The sequence below is a fragment of the Urtica dioica genome, chromosome 3 (assembly GCF_054948205.1).
Source record: "Urtica dioica subsp. dioica isolate 48M chromosome 3, U.dioica_male_clone48M_v1_H2, whole genome shotgun sequence".
In the NCBI taxonomy this organism is placed as follows: domain Eukaryota; kingdom Viridiplantae; phylum Streptophyta; class Magnoliopsida; order Rosales; family Urticaceae; genus Urtica; species Urtica dioica.
In genome coordinates, this window is record NC_142758.1 from 5354997 (window position 1) to 5376617 (window position 21621).

At 34.2% G+C, this 21621-nt stretch overlaps 1 protein-coding gene across 2 annotated transcripts; it reads right to left on the reverse strand.

Moving 5' to 3' along the window:
- Nucleotides 1-6577: 6577 nt before the first annotated feature.
- LOC149402215 (MAP3K epsilon protein kinase 1-like) lies at nucleotides 6578-19317 on the reverse strand. Of its 2 annotated transcripts, none has more exons than XM_089608867.1 (24): nucleotides 19012-19317; nucleotides 17660-17794; nucleotides 17298-17318; nucleotides 17116-17189; nucleotides 16943-17033; nucleotides 16691-16774; nucleotides 16278-16379; nucleotides 15530-15661; nucleotides 15110-15181; nucleotides 14850-14953; nucleotides 14507-14621; nucleotides 13993-14376; nucleotides 12397-12717; nucleotides 12251-12295; nucleotides 11900-12079; nucleotides 11676-11759; nucleotides 11285-11376; nucleotides 11110-11193; nucleotides 9439-10259; nucleotides 8430-8818; nucleotides 8211-8345; nucleotides 7506-7912; nucleotides 7191-7305; nucleotides 6578-7077 (listed from the first exon to the last, which is right to left on the reverse strand). In XM_089608867.1, exons 1-24 carry the CDS (start codon nucleotides 19069-19071, stop codon nucleotides 6901-6903), a joined length of 4224 nt encoding a protein of 1407 aa, XP_089464993.1. In that variant the 5' UTR covers nucleotides 19072-19317; the 3' UTR covers nucleotides 6578-6900. The 2 variants fall into 2 exon arrangements, with proteins under 2 accessions (XP_089464993.1, XP_089464992.1); XM_089608866.1 differs by having other exon boundaries at nucleotides 12376-12717.
- Between the last annotated feature and the right edge of the window lie 2304 nt (nucleotides 19318-21621).

Sequence of the window (21621 nt, forward strand, 5' to 3'; positions counted from 1 at the left end):
GTCAAAGTCAAAATAAATAATATAGGGAATTACCATATATTAATTTCAATTTTCCAATATCAATAAAACAACATATAAGCATGAACTACAAGCCTAACTAACATCATATCTAAAAAAAACTAATTAACAATTAACAACTATTACCTACCATTAAGCTATTCAGATTCATCTAAGTTTTATTAACATTACAAGTTTTTTAGTTTACCTGACATTATTTGGAAGTCGTACATGGTAAACACAATTGTTTTACTACCAATGTCAAACCATAACCCTTTTGAGTTATTGCTTTCCCCTCGACACAGAACAAGCAAGTGCATTAGATGTTGAGGAAACTTGGTCCCTTTCAATTCTTGGATATGTCCAAACGGAGCAATTCTAAAACGAGTTTTATGTCCCTCATTTTTCAGTCCTGACTGGATTGTTTCAATGACATTAAACTTCGATCGCGCTATAATTTTTTGTTTTGGATTCCAGTTGTGTTCACGCACAACGAAATCTCCCACCTGTTAATTTTATATATCAATAACATTATCAATAACAATTAAATTAAAAAGAAAGCATCAGAACGTGCAATATATTTTTATTAGTATAAATTACCTATTGCTATATACAGTCTAGCAAGACAATGCCATTAATTACCATTACCATTTTTTAATGGTTTGATAACAATGAAATTAAAAAAGAAAGCATCAGAATATGCCCTACATTTTTATCAATAAAAATTACCAGTTGCTATATACAAGCTATAACGAACATGCCTTTCATAATTTAAGAACATACCCCTGGTTGGACAATTTCAACCACTTTAGTCTTTTTCGGTCCTTTCACCTGTTTTGCACTACTCTTAGTCTTCATCTGCACAATTGATAAATAATTACAGTAAACATCATTAATTTCCATTAATAAAAAAATTAATTCATATAACGTTTCCATATGACTTGTAAAGAAAATCCATTTATTTCATACAACAATCTCAAATGTTATTTTCGAATTTAATTCATTTTCATCAACCGGTTCAATTAACAACAACAACAACAACAACAACAACAACAATAATAATAATAATAATAATAATAATAATAATAATAAATATGGACATGCATGTACTTTTCCATCCCAATCATCAACAATGGATGTACCCATTGTTATTCATTCACTACTGATTTTCCATAAACAAAAAACATGATTTTTTAAGTACAAAAACAAAAAATTGGCTACGTAAACCACACAAACGCTAACAATTGTGTTTTAGCCAACCTTTCGTTAATAATCTGTAAATAGCCAAGTTGCTTATGTGGCATCTCATTAATTGACTTTGTTTTACACCTTTGCCCTTATTAATTTGGCCGCTAATTATAATTTAGACAGTTTTTTTTATTTTGAATCAAACCGATTAGGAAAGTAGTAAACATGAGTTTTTGAATTTTTGGACGTGTGGATTTGGAAAATTTCAGTGGTTGACTTTAGCTAATTAGTTTCTATTTTCGTGGCAAAACATTAATATACAATCTGTAAATATATTCTTCATTTATTGATATAATTTATTTGTTTTCATTTTGGCGATAATTCTGATCCTTGTTTGACCGCCAATTGTAATTCAAATTTTACAATTCTTTGGTGTTTCATAATTTCATAAATTTGAACGTCCATTTTTTTTCTCATTGTTCATAACTCGACGCTACACCATGGATGATGGTTCTTCATTTTTTTGGGCTTCAGTTTCTATGTGACTATTGTTTTAAGTTTTTCAAGACATGTCTTATTATTATGATTATTTTTTGTTGAATTTTAACTCTAATGCATATTCAATTTACTTGATAGTGAATGTTTTAGATTGAGAATCTTTGTTAATTAACAGCCAATTTACTGCTTACATTAACTTACTGATTACATGTTAATAGACAATAAATTTGGTCGCAATCACACTCATGCTGATGTAAATTGGTAGTTAATTAACTAATATGCAAGTAAATAGACAAAAAGAGATAAAAGTTGGTAGTTAATTAACTAAATTTGGTCGCAATCACACTCATACTGATGTAAATTGGTAGTTAATTAACTAATATGCATGTAAATAGACGACTTGATCTCTTTTTCTTGTCTGTCCTCGGTGTTCACCTTTTTCTTCGATGGAGATTTCTTCGCCATTGCAATAATATCTGTTAATAAGACAAGTACAAAACATCATAACATCAAATACACAAAAACACTCATCCATTAACTCTCGGCCTTAACTCTTGGCCATTCACTCAAAAAATATTACTGATTTCAAACCAACGCCATTCTCATATTACAAACCCTTAATTAACAGTCTTGAACAAAAACATCAGCATGCAAACACAATTTCTCGGTAAAGTAAGAAAAAAAATTAACATGCAAACCCTAATTAACACTCTAATCATCTAAGACTAATTAACATGCAAACACAAATCACCACAGTAAGGAAAAAATTTATTTATGTTTCGATTTTAAACCCAATCGACTATTTTACATATTTTTCACTAATAAAAATACTCTCAAAAACACTATCAATTGAATTAATTAACAGTTATTTTTTAAACCCATTCCATATACCAGTTATTTTGTTATTAAAATTTTAAAACCGTCAAAAAAATTTAGAACAACCATTTTTGAAAAAAAAAAAAAAAAACTCGGGATATTACCTTTTCTTCGGCGTCGGCTTCGAGTGCTTATGATCTTCAATTGCATAAAAACATCCAAAAACTCTTCAATTGCCGAAAAATTCCAAAACTTGTTCGATCGCCTGAGTTTCGGTCCGAGATTTTATTATTTTTTTTAATCTAAAATGTTTGGGTTTTTTCGGGTTTGAAATTGTGTTTGAGTGATTTTTTGAGGTTGCGTGATTTGGTGGTATTTACTAATGACGTTAATGATGTTCCTCGAATAGCTAGTTATTGATCGAATATTTTATTTTAATTTTTTAATATTTAGGGTGAAAATGGGCGGGAGTTATTTGAGGTCATTCAAGTATTTTAACATGCTATAAATAGATTATTGTGGCTATTGATAGGAAATTAACAGAAAGTTGGCTAAAATCAAAATCCCTATAGCCGTGTGGCTATATACCTATATAACCCTTAAAAATAAGTGTTATTAGTCCAAAAGATCGTACATATTCCACCGTAGCTTTGAGTTTGTTCTTCACAAAAAAAAATTTTCACCATTGCAATATATTTTTATTCTCCGATTTTCAAATCCCTGTTCTTTTCAAGTTCATTTTTTTTCAGTGACGTTTTGGTTTCTGTTTAGCGGTAGCTTCTCTGAGTGTTGTTGAGTGTTAGCTTAAATTTTGCCTCGTTAATCGCATTGTAATTATTGATTTTTTTTCTTTAACACAAATATGTGGCACTGGCAGGAATGTGTTGTAGGGGTAAGCAGGTCTATTAGCACCTGTCAATAAATGACGATGGCCAATTGTCAAAAGTTATACAAAAGGTGGCTAAAATGAAATTTCAAGTTTCAGAATGGTCACAAATCTAGCGAGCCCATATTTATTCTTAGCCATCTCGACTTGAATTCTTGGTTTTGCGCCACTGCCGGTGAAGACAAAAAATTCATTAATCCTCTCACGTCATTCTCAACCATATCTTCCCGATAATTTTCAACTTCAGAAAGCTAATTCTAAAACTAGTTCAGCTTCTTCAACTTCACTCAATGAGAAACAACGATCGATGGCAACTTTAATATTATGTATCAAATCTATCCCATAATCTGAAATTTTATTTACTTGTTGCGTATTGAAAATCTAAAATGTTCATAATAATACCCTTAAATACAACAAAAAGGTCATGAACACGGACATATCTTAAAATTCTTGCTTATGTCTTTCTCTTCCTAGTAATGTGCTGTTAATGGGGACTCTTGCTCTGAATTCCAATATATGACCATCCGGGTAACTTTTATTTATTGTAACGTTTGTGGCTATCTACGTACCTTCATCACGATTCTTATTTTATTTCAAGTGTTTTTTCTTCTTAAGATCCTGATAAGATATGGTAGCATTAAGCTCTCTGAATATCAACATTAAAATAAATCAAAAATCAATTCATATAATGATCAAGCTTCTATACAAGATTAAGCGGAAGAAGAAAGAAAACATCAAGAGAAAATAAATAGAGAAATGGCCTCAACTAGTAGCAATTTTGATAATTTGGACCAAAATAGTAGCAACTATGTTTTTGGACACTTTTACTAGTAACTGTAGACATCAAAGTATACAGTTATCATAAAACTGTAGATTTACAAGTCTACAATTAACAACAATTGCATATATATAAGTCTACAGTTACTAGTAAAAGTGTCCAAAAACATCATTTTTACTAATTTTGTCCAAAGTATCAAAATTCCTACTAGTTAAATCTATTTCCCAAATAAATATGACTTGATTAATTATCATGGGTCTTGTATAGTATACATACATAATCATACTAACTAACTTATTCCCAAATCGTCATTCATTGTAAGTGGACTTAGTTAACAAGTGAAATAATAAAATGAAAATTACAACCAGCAATATAATAGAAACCGGTTAGAACTTTGATGATAGCTTAGTGAAATAAAGATAACCTAATGCTAAATATCCACTTCTCCCCTCAAGATGGATGGAACATGTCTTTCAGGACCATCTTGACATTAGCTTCCGGAGAAGTGTTGCCGGTAAAAGCTTCATAAAAGCATATGCAAGTTGATTAAGTTCGAAAACACCATTCTGAAGGTCACCACACACAAAATGGCAATCAATTTTGACGTGCTTTGTGGGTTCGTAGAATGTTGGGTTTGACGCAATGTGAATAGCAGCTTGGTTATGGTGTGTAGTTGGAGTAACCCAAAAATCTTCAATGAGTTGCTAAAACATAAAACTTCACTGGTAACCGCCGCTAGAGCTCAGTATTAAGCTTCAGCTAAAGATATAGGCACGGTAATTTGTTTATAGACTTCCAAGCAATTAGCGAGTCTCCGTAGCTAAGAATGCACAATAGACAGCGATGGAGCGTCGTGTGGTGGCTCATGGTCCCTAGTCAACATTAGAAAATGTATTGAGTTGTGTTGTAGGTGTTGCTGAGAAGAACAAACCAAGTTCATGTTGAGCATATATGGTGGACATGTTGAAGACGAGTAAGACGAGGAGCTGCTAAGAACTGACTCAACTAATGTACACACAATAAGTAATATCAACAAGATATATATAAATGGGCCTTCTATAGTGAGTAATATATGTTAGTAATTCTCCATCAAAGGCAGTCCATAGAATTTCAGGATTCATGAGAGTTAATATTGGTTTGGAATCAACAAAACCAAAATCATCTAATAACTGCAAGGGATATGTCTTTGGAAAATGACAATGCTAGTGTGTGATCGAACAATTTCTAAGCTCGAAAAATACTTAGTCTTCTTGATCCTTCAACTTTTAATGTGAATGTAGAAATGACTTAAACTCCATCTATAAGTTTGAGACCAGGATCTGCCAATATAATGACATCAGCATATAATAAAGAGAAACTGCCCCATTTGCCACCAATTTTATAATTTTTTTCCCACTTTCCACCAAAAGACTAATTTTTCCCAAAAGGCCACCATCTATGTCAACAATGTTGACATCAATTTTTGCGCTTCACTATGAGATGTCAACATTGTTGACATAGATATCAACAATGTTGACATCTCGGTGGCATTTTGGGAAAAATTAGTCTTTTGGTTGAAAGTGGGAAAAAAATATAAAATTGGTGGCAAATGGGACAATTTCTCTATAATAAAATGGCCACAAATTGATCTATAGCACCTCGAGTAAGCTGGAAATATTATGCTTTTGATCGTGTAAAGCGAGCTTGTATGTTAGAAGATGTGAAATTAATGTTCCATTGCCTAAAGGCTTACTTCAACTTATATATAGACAGACTCGTGTAAGTGATGAGGCATCGTTCGATTTTCAAGGATGAGAAGTACGATAATTAAAGGCGGAGAAATATGAGCTATATTTTGTTTCTTACATTAATCAAGCAATTAGGTTATATTTGATATGTGAATTTTAAACATTTGAGTTTATATTTATTTTTAAACATAAATGACAAGGGCATATTAAAGATTATAAAAAAAAAAAAAAAAAAAAAAAAAATTAATGGCTATTTTTGAAGAATTTATGAAGGGTTTACGATTTTGCTACGAAGCTCTTCACTTTAATATATTAAATGATTTAAGCTACGTATAGTAATCCGAAATTGTTACAATCAAATACGTTATGATGTATTAGTAAATTATATAAATATATAGACACACGACAATTTATGATATATCATGACTAATTATCAAAAGATTAAGATAAAATGTTGTAATAAAATATTTGAAACATATTTGTTAAGCACTCATGACAAGGGTTATTGCATCCTGCATTAGGTTTTTGAAAAACGAAGATTAGAGACTAACTATGCCTTTTTTTTAATATTTTAATTTGTTCATAAGTTAGTTCATGTGACTTGCGGCAGACTCAGTGACCTGATGCGGACTGTGGTTACCTGCCAAGGGTTGATGAGACGTAAGAGAATTTACGTAAAAATGCACATAGTTTCTAAACGTTCTTCATTTAGAATATGTTTTTGAGTTTTGTGCAATTTCGCACATAAACTGAAATGACCCAGAGAAACCTTAGATAATGATGATTCGCCACTACATTACATGTGTACAACCAAAAGAATAATAAAATATTTGCTCTCTCTCTCTCTCTCTCTCTCACACACACGGAAAAAACTTGACCAAAAATAAAAGAAAAAGAAATTACGAAAGCAATGAAAATCCTACGACAAAAAAACAAAATAGGCGTTAATATTTTACAAAACAATGGAATGTACAAATCTGTAGAAAAATATAGATATGTATGGGTTGGATTTACAAAACGGTGTTAATATGAAGTGCTTTCAGAAGAGAAGTAGCCATTTGCTTCACCAAGACCTGTCCTCCAGATCGTTGCCCATCTCTACGTTCCTCTATCAAATTCTGAAGCTTCTGAGGCAAATCGTTCTCAACAATCAACTGTTTTGGCCGTGGGTGGTGCTCATAAACAGCCTACAAAGACGATCAAGATAACGAGGCATTGTAAATTACAAAAAGATGACATGTTAATCATATTCGTTAGGGAGTTCACAAAGCACAAACGTAAGCCCTGGCCAGGTCTTTACCTTTATCAATTTCAGAAGATTCAAACGAGCTATGGCGTCCTGATGATCCAATTTTGCAATGAGAAGCGGTGTCAATCCATTCACAGCTAATGTCGTATTGATATGTTTTGATTTTCTGAAACCAAGAGAGGTGTTACTTCAAAAAGTCAGACTGAGCATTGGCGAAAGTATATCCCACAGTATAATAAGCTAAAGTATATCCCAGAAATAACCCTAATGTTGTCTTAAGAGAACATGTAGTCTGATCTTAAGCAACTTTGCTTCTATAGCAGATAAATAGAAGGAAGAAAAAAAAAAAGATGAAATGTGACGTACGTGATAATTTTCAAAAACGGCTCCAATATGTGGACAAAATGCTGTTCTGGGCAGCACTGGAAAAATCTAACCAGTTTTTGAACCGCATCTTTCCTCAATAACGCTTGTTCCACTTTTCGGTTGTCATTGTCATGGGCTAAGCAAACGGCGATTGAATCCAAGGCCGTCACAGACCAGTGTTCATCTTCGAGGAGGCTCAAGTACACATCCAATCCACCATGTGCACGTAATTGCTCTCTCGAGTTACGTGATGCGTGAGCCATGTCACATAGTAGAGGCAGAGCATATTGCTTCAAGGGAGAATCGGACTCGATAAATTGCATCAAATGTGGAATTATTCCATTTTCAGCCGCCTGCTCTTGTCTCCTCTTATTTATCTTACAGAGATTAAATAGTGCGTTGAGGACCTTCATTAGAATATAAAAGAGGTTAGAATATCATTGAAAGGTTATAACTCTTGGAAAAGCAAATTGCCAATCTATAGCAATAACAAAAAGGAACAGAACCTGGAACGGAACGAATGTGCCAAAAGAAAAACCATAGTTTGATTTTATTTAAATTATAAAATTACGGACTTCGGGCAATATGGCTATATGTCAAAGGGACACTTTGGTACATAGGAACACCAAACGCTTTTTTTTTTTTTCCTTTTCTTTTTCTTCTGCTTTTCTCAGACAAACAAGTACTGCAGACAAGTTTTGGTACCTCATGATGTATTTGGGACACAAGAGATCCTTCTTTTAGATCAAGATTTGGGATCAAGTACTTGATCGCATCCGCACGCTGAAGATTCTCCAAGCAGTTTGGATCCATGGATAAATGGTTGATGCACTTCAATATCTTCAGAATGATCGGAGTACCCATATTAGTAAAAGAACAGTGAGCCAAAAAAAAAAAGAGGAGATAGTTGTTTATGGGTTGTACCTTCAAAAGAATAGGGGGCTCTACCCTGATGAACATCTGGAAGAGACGGCTGAGCAAACTTGGGCTACACATAAAAGATTTTACCGTTGTATCCGCCTGCGCAAACTCGAGCAGAAGATCAGCAACCTTTTCCAGGTAATCCCGAGCCACGTCAGCGTTCAATGTTGAGACCATGTGCGAAAGCAATCCAGATGATGTTGCGCTGCCAGGCCTAGCATTTAGAACACCTGAACCAGAGAGTACACCTGATGCAGTCTGAGATGCGATTCCCGATGTGGATGCTGCTCCTTCATTAGAACTCACTGCTCCCATCTTTTTATTAACCGCTTTCTGTGAAATTCTCGCAGCTGACTCGTGATTTACACTCTCTCTTCCACGCTGAGCTACGTCTGCAAAACCAACCGTAAATATATCATATACCCCTACGTATCTGCAATACACAAATGTATATGGAAAACTGAGCCATATTTTATTTTTTTTAGTAATTCCATTGCATTAAAACAGTGGTTTTATCGAAAATTAAACCAATTACAGTCTAATCTAGAGTGTGTTAAGTGAGCCTAGCACATGGTTGTGATCACAGAAGTAACATTATAAACAGTTCTCTCCAACAACATACAAAAAACAGTAAATAAGAACGACAAAACATTTCTACATCAAACCTATCTTACTTTAATCGTCAGAGATTACATACACCAAATTGACTGTTGGCTCATGTTAAAGATGACAAAACAGAATACTCATCATGACAATTTATATCAATACTTCAATTCCAATAATTTACTATCTTATAAGACGACTTCACCAACAGCTTAAAAGGGGCTCTGTTTTGAAGTAATAAGACCGAACGGAAAACTTAAAGAGTCTGCCTGTTTCAGAAAAATATGCAGGTTTGTAAGAACTAATAACTACACTATTTTGGGATTTGGTTAAATCAACATATGTTATACACTTTCGTGCAAACGTACTTGCTTTAATATATATATATATACACAAATTATAGATTTACCTGCGAATTCCGCCATTAAAAAATCCAGTTCTCCATTTGTCTTCTTTTCATTGGATGCATGTAAGAGAGGTAATATACTTTCGTGTCTGTCCAGCCCCGAGAGGTGCTTTACATAATCGAGCTGACCAGAGAAATGTCGTGAAGGGGGTTCCTTATCCAATAAGCTTAAAAGAGGTCGGACTTGCTCTTGCTGGGAAGCTACAGAAGCAGGAAACCCATTCAATGTTCCTTCTATCAGCTTTGGAGGCCTCTCTGCGCCTGCATTACTGACTCGATGTGGTCTAAGGTCAGCATCTGATCGAGAAGCATCAACTTTCCATCTATCTAAAGTTTCTCTCTCTTTAGAAGTTGCTGAAGACTCATTGGTTCCTACGTTTACTACTTTTTCTGAAGATGTATGCTCAGACAATTTTGAAACATCCGTTTCTGTCTGATTGCCGTCTACCCTCTGGGAGTGAGAAACTGAAGCACGTGAAGGTTCTGATGCTACATTGACAGATTGATGATCAATCAGTCCCTGCCTGGCCTTGGGGAGATCAAGCTGATCAGCTGGAGCGAATGATGTTTCACTCTGAGCAAAAACTGGATGGCTAGAATCCAAAGGACCAGATCGAGGTCGTTGAACAGACCCATCAAACGGAAGTCCGCCTCCAACAGATATAGAAGCCAGTCGTGTTGCCTCATTCAAACTATAAAGAGTGTTAATAAGCCTCAGTAATATTCCATTTTTTGCAGCAATGCGACAGAAATCATTTCTGGGAGTTGATCGCTGAAGCTTAAAGATTTGCCACATGCCGTCAATTGCTAGATGAACCATTTCCCTGGAAGTAAAAGAAAGAAAAAAGAATAATTCACAATGAAGAAATGTATAGCTCATGATACAGAGCACAGTCGTGTAAAGGCCTATAAGGCTAGCTTTTGGTAGTGGTTTCGTTTTATGGTTTGGCTCAGCCCGGGTTCGCGTGCTCGATTGGCGTTGGATCCAGGGAGCTAGCTATAAACGACCCTTCTTTTGTGTAAAGTGGCTTCCGCCCATTCAAATATATATAATGAAGTTACCGTTTCAAAAAAAAAAAAAAAAAAAAAAAAAAAAAAAAAAAATACAGAGCAAAAGCGTTGACATGATTGATCATACATCTTTTGGAAAATTAGCAGATGTGAAGAAAAAAAAAAGTGTAATAAAGAGAATATTTCACCATGGAATAGGGTTTGAGTGTCGAACGCGCTTAGCCTAGCACTAATGAGCACAGGAGTTAACATGGTTTTAATGCCTTTCGTTTTCTCAATTATAAGTAACCATGGTTATAAAAACAGATGATAAATAATGATTAAAAATAAAATTGGCCGGCTAATGACAATGAACAAAATAATTGAAAAACCAGATCACTATTTCTTTTTTCTTAAGGAAACTGAAAATTGATTGAAAAATATATTATATATAATAGCTTTGGATAGTCCAAAACAAAATACAAGCTATAAGGCACTAGAGCAGTCTCGGTATAGATCATTAAGCAAATACAAACTGAAATCAGAAATAAAGACCTAGAGCCAAAGACCACTATATATTATCACAGAGTGTCTAGCACAAACACAAGTAATTTTAAAGAAGGGGGGGGGGGGGGGGGGGGGGGGGGGGTGTAAAAAAAAAAAAAAAAAAGGAATCATACAAACCTGTACTTTGCATAATCAGCCTCTAGAAATCCTACCAAAACAGGAATTCCACGACAAGCAATGAACATTTGCAAAGTCAGGGAGCTGCATGTAAAGAAACCGTTGGCCTCAAACTCTTAATTAGTTGTCAAAGAGAATGAGTGCCAAATAATAGATATTATGAGGCCACTCTTACCTGGATTGACAAAGCTGCTGCAAGAAGTACGCTGCCTCCATACGAATTTCCCGAGGACGGTCTGGTACTGCAAAGCCCATTACCACAGGAATCTGCGTGCAACATGGCATTAAATTGACCGCCTTTTTTTAAGACACTGAAAGTTTTATTATTATTTTTTTTTTTTAAACAGTAACTTTTCTATTAATAATGGCAAAAGCCAGATTTACATATGAACAAAGATAAGGAACAGATGGGGTTCAAAAAATAGGACCGAACTATCCTCCCACAAGTCGGAAGGCCGGTCGAAAGTTTTATTAATGAGTAATGACTTATCTCTCCCCATACCGGGAGATGGTAGAGGATTACATGAACACATGCATCTAAATACAAGAATTTAAGTAGTACCCACCAGACCAACAAGACAGGCGTTTTCCTGGAAGTCGGTATTATCTTTGACGACCTGGTTTATAATTTGAAGCACAGAACATATTATCTGAAAAAAAAAAAAAAAAAAAAAAAAAAAAACATGTCTTCATCATTTATCGCTCTGCTCTGTAAGAGCATCTTCATAAGTTTAAAAATTACGTATATTAAAAAAAATAACTTTCTTGGAAGTAGAAACACATGGCATACACGAGTTTTAGGGACTTCCAACAATTCCATTAAAGGCAGCAAACCATGCTGTGTAACAAAAACAGTTTTCTGCTCAGGGCGCTGATGGAAGATGGCGATAAGTTTCTGACAAGAAGACACAATAACTTCTTCGGACTCCTCTGGTCTCAAGGATCCAACTAACCTTCCAAACTCAACAGCCTTTCAAAGAGATGTGAAAAAGAAGAAAAAATTATTGATCAACTTTTAATCCCAGCTCTCTTTCAAATAGAAAACGAATACAAAATTTCAGGACTAATCAACTTTAACTAGTTTTATTAATATTGTTAACTTCAGCTAGTTATTTCAAAGAATATAAAGACAAATGACTACCAGTAAGGGGAATAGATTTTCTCCAGGCAGCTTTTCATCAAAAACCTGTATCAAATAAGATATATCAAACAGAAAATAAATGACAATGAAAAAATGCCAATATCAAATCAAGACTTCTACCATACCAGACCATCAATGTCAATTACATCATCTTTTAGATAGCCCATCATAAAGCTCAATAAGTTTCCACCACCGCCACCGCCATTTTCCTGCCCCATCTCATTTTCCAGTTGTTTTTGAGCAATTGTAGCTCTCAATTTTGTCGCCAGGTCAGTCTTCCCAGAATCATGGACTAGTGAAGTCCCATGGTTTACATGCGATGTTGATCCAGATGTTGAAGCCTCCGCTGTTCGGTCTTCAGGATGTCTATCCAAGGGGCGAAATAAATCTTCTAAGGAAGCATCTCCTGGAGTGTCGCTGAATCTACTCAGCTCATTTCCTTCCATGGCGACTGACATCTTATACATCTTCAAAAGTTCATAACAAAAAAACAAAAAACAAAACAAAAAAAACCAATTAAATCCATCACATGTGAGAAAGCATTATGTTTGAAGACATCACCCAACCTTCAGTGCGAAATGAAATTACTATAACCTATATTAACTGCTTTCAGGAAAAAAAAAATGGGGAAAAAAGACTAAGCTAGAGACATTACTAGACAACAAAATGGGACATTGATGTTCGTTTAAGTTCCATGAGCATCTCTACCCAGAAATTAGTCACGTCTTCTTTTATAAAAACTACTAATTAAAAAAATCCAAAAGCGAACTGACAACTAGTACTAAGCCTTGTCTCATTAATCCAAAGACTATGAACTTCACCCGAATCCTGAATCCACTTGAATTCCTTATGCCAAAACCCAAGTACAAACACAATCTAAGAATCTCTTGCAAAAAAAAGGAAAAAATCAGCAGGGTATGAATAAGTATCAGAGTCACTGACTACCCTAACACTCAGACACTGCATAAAGATTTGGAGATATCAATAAAAAAAATTATGAGATTTTTATAAGAACCCTTTTAAATTATATTGGAAAAGATAAAGGATATTGATCCGCTTTTTTAGAGTAAGAGATCAGATCAGTCTCATCAAAAATCAGAAAAATAAACAGTTGCAAATTCGAGTGTTTTGAAAGCTCCACAAACTAGAAGGTGGCTTATATGATCTAAATACTCCTAAAGCTGAAATGTCTTCAATAACCTTCCTGTTTCTTTAACTCCAGATGACCATAAAAATGCTAGATTATCATATTGACAACTTTATTCCATATTTTAAATTCTCATTAACAAGAAGAACAGGTAATCAAATTAAAACTGAAGGAAATACGAGACATGTCATTGAAAAACATTTTCCTGAATTCAATTACATACATATATATATATATATATATATATATATATGTGTGTGTGTGTGTGTGTGTGTGTGTGTGTGTGTGTGTGTGTGTGTGTAATCAGCAAGCGATGCGATACTTATTCTTTCCAATCAGTCAAGTTTGCTGACCAAATAGAATATGTGATGAAACTTAGAGGATCGTAGGACAATTAAACAAATTTTGAACAGGGACAATTACTAGAAATGTAAGGATCTAAACTCTGGATAGCTATATATACAGGAAAAAAATCCGCATATCATGCAAATCTTCACACATGAACTAACTAAAAATACCTAACATATTGTTAACTAGCCGGTCTTATGTAAAGCAAGCTGTCAAAGGAAAGCAGCAAAAGTGCATACAAACCTACCTTTTGAAAGCTGATATCTTGATTTCTATGACCAAATCCAAAAGATTTGTTAGCATATGATGGAGAACTTCCTTTTCCTCCACCTTTCGTCTTTGATGCAGGGGATCCAACATCACCGTTTGCTAGAATGTCATCACGGTCGCTTGGTTGTGGTAGCTCATGAAGTTCAGCTTCGACTGAGTTTGTCACTACCGTGTTGGAAGATACGCTGACTGAACCATTTTTCAGGGACAACTCATGCAGAGCTAATGTGGGAACCTGATCTGATATTTCATCTTCTAGGTTTGATCTACTGTCATCAACAAGAGAAGAATCTAACATAGGTTGCTGACTAGAAATGGTCATACCCACAATCTCAGTAGTAGATATTTCTTGCCGAGAGTCCTGAAAATAGATAGTCCGTAATAAATATAACGATAGAATCAAGGCACATATGACAAATCAAAACAACTTTGGTTTCAGCAATATAATATATCACATATTGCTAAGCGTAGGAAGAGTGTGAGACACCCACATCTTTCATTAAAGCAGCGTCTATTTCCACTTTATCAGCTGAAGGGCTTCCACCGGAACTTTGATCATCACCATTTGACTTCACTGCATCTGTGGAAATGCCAGCTTGAATATTTCTGCAATGACCAGATTACATTTAAAAACAGAAAATTTATTCTTACACGTCAAACAATTCAAGTAGGAAAAAAAAAAAAAAAAAAAAAAAAAAAAACCCTAGATACTGTTCTCTTTGTTTCTAGAGAAGGAATGTATGGGAAACTGAGAATAACACAAGAAAGAATGCATGGTTAAATTTTAGCTTCAGGGATGTGTTCCGTTTCATGGAATAGACATGATAAGTTTACCTCAATGTTCCACTATGGCGGATTGAAGAGTGCAAAGCACGCCTACAATTTTGCATCCAAGGGTGAGAAAGAAGTGTTTTTGCATCAGGCCTTTGCCTAGCATCCTGGAAAGTGTAACTAAAAGTCACATTGGGGATAATGATACATAGTTTCTTCCTTAATATCATTTACAAATTTCTTCATTAATAAAACAGGAAATGCAACAACTAATGAAAACACTGTAACTTGCTTTAGACCATATGACCATGATACAAACTCACCTTCTTAAAGCATTGCCGTAAAAAATCAGTTATGTCAGGAGATAGGCTATCAGGTATTGGAGGACGATCGTCCTGAAATGTAAGTGGAAAAAGACAAGTCTTGAGAAAGAAAAAAAACACTATATTTTACGGAAGACTGCACCATCATTATAAGGAATACCATTAGAACAAAAAGCAGAGTAGATACAATATCATAGAAGTGAAGCAATTTAATGATCAATGTTATAAATGCACACCAACAAGAATGCTAAAGGCAGTTCTTTCTCCCTATATGTGTGTGTGTGTGCGCGCGCGTGTGGAGTAATTAAGAAGACTAGACAGACAAATGAAAACATAGCATCGTATCACAGTACTGGAAGCATTTTACTTTTGGTCGTGATAACTTGGTCAAACTCAGGTAAAAGCAACAAGTTCTTATACCTGCACAATGCGAAATAAAGCTGGCATGGGTTGCAGCTCATAGTACGGAGGTACACAAGTTAGAAGTTCAATCACAGTGCAACCAACACTCCAAATGTCAGAAGCAGCACAAACCCCAGACATTTCAATTACCTGAAACATATATCATTTTTATTAAAATGAAATGAAGCCTTATACACAACAGAACTTTAGGAGCAAAAAAAGAATTCGCATGGTTTACCCTCTTTTTACCCTGCATTATTAAACTAGCATTAGTTATTACCGATCCCATACTACAAGGAATTAACAAACTGAAACAATGGCCTTTAATACTCGCATATAGATATATCACATTTGAATAGAAGTGGATTTCGGAGTTCTAGTTCGATAAAAAGTTTTACAAAAGGATGGAGAATCCATGATGTCATTAGAAGGGCGGATTAGTTTCCTCTCGGAGCAGAAAATCAGACGTTAGAGAACTGGAGCTCTTCTTACAAAACAAACAGTCTGCTTTAATATTTTAGTATTGGTGATTTACAAAATTTAACCTTTATACAAGAATAAAATTGCAGAACATGACAAAAATTGTCGGGCCAAATAAAATCAGTCATTTATGAAACTCATGAACACCTCGGAATCGATACATAAAATGGTAAAAAGTTAAACCAGCCTCTTACAAGTATGAAGCATACTATTTACTGAAAGTTCACATTTAAGTTTTATTGTCGCCGAAAAAAAGTAGACCACAATGCAAATGAATCATTGGTACCTCTGGGGCCATCCAGTAAGGCGTTCCAACAACTGAATGTGTGTTGACATCAGCTTCCGTCAATTTGGTGGCAACACCAAAATCAGCTAATTTCACACGACCCTGAAGTACAGAACGTAGAATAAATGTCAAAAAAATCTAACATGTTGTCTAGAGCTAGAAAATTGGACAAATTAATGTTACCATGCCACGTTAAAAGATAGAAAAACGAACTACAAACAGCATGCAAACCCTTTTCTTATAAACAAAAGTATGATGGTAAAATAACAAAGCCTATCTCAAGCAGCAGAGAGAAATAATTACTAAGGAGTGGTTGGTTGGTAATTTGGTAGAAACTTAAAAATGTACTACATCAAATGTTGGCCCAAGATAGAAACAGGACGATAAAATAACATACAGAATTAAAAACTCACTTCTTTTGTTATTAATATGTTTGCACCCTTTATATCCCTATGTATTACTCCCTGTTCATGAAGATAAACCAAACCTTCCAACACCTGTGTCGCAAAATACATAGGATCAGTTTTTACACCAAAAGTATGATAAGCTCTAATGTAAAGCAAGTGGAAAAATTAAAACTTTTATTTTATGTGCATAATAAACTAAAAAAATAAAATGAAGATGGCATAAAATAAAATAAAATAAAAATTGCGGACTTAGAGGACCTGAGAAATGTATACAGCAACCAATGATTCTGGAAATGGACCGAATTTGTTTGGCTTGATCATGTTTGCAAAAGAACCATTTTCCACATACCTATTAAATAAAAAAAACTGCAAGTAAGATGACCTTTCAAAGCTTAGTTGAATTTTACACACCAAAGGGAAAAGAGACATACTCGAGAATTATATGAAGGTGTGTCTTCGTCTTTGAGGATCCAAGGTATTTGACAATATTCTTGTGGTTCAGATTCTAAAAGAACACAATGCAAAAATGGCATAAATTGTATTATTTAACCAAACTTGAATTGAACAGAAAAAGTACATAAAATAAGAGGGGGTGAGGAAAGGAATATCTTACCTTGAGTAAATCAATCTCTTGCTGCATAGTTTATGCATCCAATTACACGTTTGAATCAAAAGGTAAAAGGATATTGTTAGGCAGATTATTATAGTAAAAACGATTATATCAAGGCATAAAATAATTCTTTAACAATGAGAGTAATTGATAATTATACATATTTCTTTAATACGCACATTATGTTAAGAACCAAGCTAATCATGTGTGCTGAATGGTTGATACTACAGAAATTTAAAAGGTGAAGGTTTATATTAATACGAAACTATGACTTCAACCCATCACTCGAAATAGAGCATTATCTACACACACACACACACACAAACGACAAAATTGAAATAAGAGTGAGAGCACTTTGATCGAACCATAATGATATTGAGATCCTCCTGACCAATATTTTCCAAGGAAACCTGTTTAATAGCAACAAAGTCTCCATTTTCCAAATCCAAACCCTTATAAACTCGACCATATGCTCCTTTTCCAATCTCATCTCCAAGCATCTGCACCAAAAAAAAATTATATAAATAAATAAAAGATGTAAGATTAAATCCCAATTATTGATTAGCTGTTTTAAAGTATATATAGAATTATAAAAGATTACATCCCAACAATCAATAACTACGTGTCTTCACTCAAACTCGAATTAATTTGAAAAAAAGTTTCAGATATTCTGATCTCAATTCACCAGCTCAATTTCCATACCGTTCACAAGCCAGGGATGAATGAAAAATTCGTAATTAATATAATTAACATACTCTGCTCACAATTTAACAACTCAATTTTTAAACCCTTAACGAGCCAGGGTTGAACAAAATGTCTTTAATTCTTAATTATACTAATTAAGGTATTCTGCTCTCAATTCACCAGCTCAATTTCCATACAGTTCGCAAGCCAGGGTTGTACAAAATGTCTTTTTTTTTAAAAAAAAAGAAACTCAAAAATTATATTAAAAAAGAGTAAAAAAGAAAGCTTCTACTATGAAGAAGCAAAATACAAGCTAGAAAACGCTTGGCCAATCTCTAGAAAGATCGGCGAGGCTAAAAGCGTACAAAATGTCTTTAATTCGTAATTATATAATTAACATACTCTGCTCACAATTTACCAACTCAATTTCAATGACGTTCATGAGCCAGGGTTAAATGTATTGTCTATAATTCTTAATTATACTAATTAGCATGCCTCTTTATAGATCACTCGGTTCTGCTTCACTAATCACTCTTACTCGAATTAATTTCATAAAACCCCAGAAATAATGTGTCCTTAATTTCAACTGATTCACCAATACCAATGCACAACGTTTCTTAATTCCAACTCAAATTGATTCGACAAAAAGTTTCATATACTCTGCTAACAATTCACCTACTCAATTTCAATCCCGTTTACAAACCAGGGTTGAACAAGAATTCTTATATTCTTAATTATACTAATCAACATGCCTCTGCATATGATCACTCGGTTCTGCTTCACTCTTACTCAAAATAATTTCGTAAAATCCCCGGAAATGAATTCCTAGCATCAAATTCAATCTGTAATTTGGTCCTTAATTTCAATTTTCAACTGCTATACCAATTTCAATTCCCCATTTCTCACATTTTATTTTCCGAAAGGCAAAGCAGAATTGAAAATCACATCATAGAAAATCTTGACTTCAAATACCAGCATTCGTGACAACAAAAAAAACCCTAAAATGCAAGGTGAAGAAACAGTTAATTCTCACATATTTGTTGTCGAGGGTTTTGGACTTGTGGACGTGCGAGCTCGTCGATTGCCGAGACATTTCTCCAAATTCGCTAATATATCTCTCAGAATTGGCCGACGAAGACGAAGAGGAAACGTTCCATTTCCTCGAGACTGAAATCAGAGTGTTAGGGTTCCAATCGGAATTTCGAAAAAGCGTGACAGACAAAAGCCACAGCTCTCCGACGACAATGTTTGTCTAAATGATTGTATATTATTATAATCAAATGACTTTTTAATTTTGCTTTTACTACAGTAAGGATGTAATAATTTATAAATATTATTAGATTTAGAACTAATAATCTGGTGACTTAAAAAAAAAACAAAAAAAAACACACACACACACACACCAAACCCCCAACAAAAAACAAAAACAAAAAAAATTATATAAAAAATATATATATATATATATATATATATAACATAGATAATAAAAAACAATTATTAGCTATCTTCCTCATTTTGCGACACTTGGCAGCTTGTGTGATAGACACATAGCAATTTAAGTACTTAATAAAACTATTCACATAACCATTACATGAGCAGGTAAATACCAATAGCCATATGCGTCAAAATTTAATTATTGCAAACTTTATTTGTTTGTCATAATATCATTTATTTATCTTTTTATACATAATATACCATCAACAATTAATTAACGTCAACAGTATTTAAAAGACTATTAGAGCAACTCCAATGGAGTTGTCCATGCTTAAATGAAACTTAAGTAGAAAACAACTCAAGTTATTATTGCATTGTGAACAACCTAAAATTTCATAATTATTATCGCAATAGTGCCCATATATGACCCATCCTGGGCATCGGACGAAATCGGAACTGCCGTACCGAAGTCGTGACCTTCCGACGATCTCCCGGAAGGAAGCTTTCCGTCGCGTTTCACACGGAAATTCTGTGGTCCGGAAATGATTTTTCCGTGCCGAGTGAATATTTGACGGAACTCCTTCCTTCCGAGCTGCTCCAACCTGCGTTAATGGCGGAAATGATCTGGGTCGTTGGATTTTACATCCAATGGCCCAGAAGAACCCAAATTTAAATTTAAAAAAAAAACCTCAAATGTCAGGTCTTATTTGGGAGACACTGTTTCCAACAGCTCCTCTGACATTTTTGCCACGTCCGCGGAAGGAAATTTCCGTCCTTCATCCAGTGGTAGATGGTTCTTCCACGAGGCGCAGCCGATGCTCGGAATTCCGTTCCAACGATTTCCTTCCGTCCGAACACGCAAGATGATATATGACATCAATACTTACCAATATTTTATACCAAAATAATATAAAGTGGATATTCAATAAATAAAAAAGAAATAATATGTCTTAAAATAATATTGTAGTTGGCAACTTTATGGATGCTCACATTAAAGAGAACCTTTGTTTCCAATTTCATCCAGAGTCTGCCACGTGACTTCACCAGGTGGTGACACGTGGCGGTTTTTAGTTTTTTTTCCATTCATTTTCCTCTCTATCTCTCTCCACGCTCTTTCCACTCTCTTTCTCATTCCCTTTTTTCTTTCTCTCTCTCTCTCATTCTCTCTCTTTCCAACACGCGCAAACGCGTATATTCAACTAGTATAAATATATATATACATACATATATATATATATATATATATATATATATATATATATATATATATATATCCATACCTACACTTCCTACTTTCATCAGGCCATTTTTTTTTTGTTATGCTTTTTTTCATGTTTTTTTTCTTTTTCACTTTTCTTAAATGGGTCTCTCTCACACATACGGTACATACAAATATATATATATATATATATATATATATATATATGTGTAATTAAGTTAAATGGCCTCCCGAAAATAAGCAATTTTTTTAGCCCACCTTTCGTTAATATGCTGTAAATAGCCAGTGTCATTTATTAACAGTCAAATTTGGACGGGATTGCCCTTTGTTATTCCCGCTCATTATTTTCAGCGTAATAATTTAAATGAAAAAAAAAATTCGACCATAACTACCTTGCATAAATCAAGGGAGCATTTAAAACTCCATAAATGCATTAACAAACGAATTTAAACATCACGCACCACAAAATCCATTCAAAACAAACGCACCACAAAATACGCCGAGATGCACCCTCGTCGACAGGCTCACCACGAATCTTTTCTTCTTCTGTCATCTTCTTTCTTCTCCGGGGAAGGCAACGAGAAGAAATAAGATGGCAGAAGATGAAAAGATTCGTTTAAAAGAGAAAAATATTCATTTGTCCACGCCGTGATGTCGGTCATGGTGTTCTCCGCCGTGGTCATGCTTCTTCTTCTTTTTCTTCTTTTTCATCGGCATTGCTGGTGGTTTTGAGTGTATGAGATATGTTTTAGTGATTGTGAATTTGTTGAGATTTTGGTTCTGGTGTTTCTTTTCCAGTATTGTAAATACGACGTTGATTTACAGTTAATATCAATTGTTTCAGCGTAAAGCATTATAAAAATAAAACTGATTTACAGTATATTCGTGTAAATACAAAACTGATTTACAGTATATTCGTGTAAATACAAAGCATATTTACAGTATATTCATTGTAAATACAAAGCATATTTACAAAATATTCGTGTAAAT

What these genes read in the sequence shown, in the direction of transcription:
- LOC149402215 (XM_089608866.1), bottom strand. Translation starts at nt 19,071, where the DNA reads ATGTCTCGGCAATCGACGAGCTCGCACGTCCACAAGTCCAAAACCCTC. An exon ending in AAACCCTCGACAACAAATAT is followed by an intron (nt 17,795 to 19,011) that starts GTGAGAATTAAC and finishes TTTTTGGTGCAG; the next exon opens with ATGCTTGGAGATGAGATTGG. An exon ending in CGCCATAGTGGAACATTGAG is followed by an intron (nt 14,622 to 14,849) that starts GTAAACTTATCA and finishes TGGTCATTGCAG; the next exon opens with AAATATTCAAGCTGGCATTT.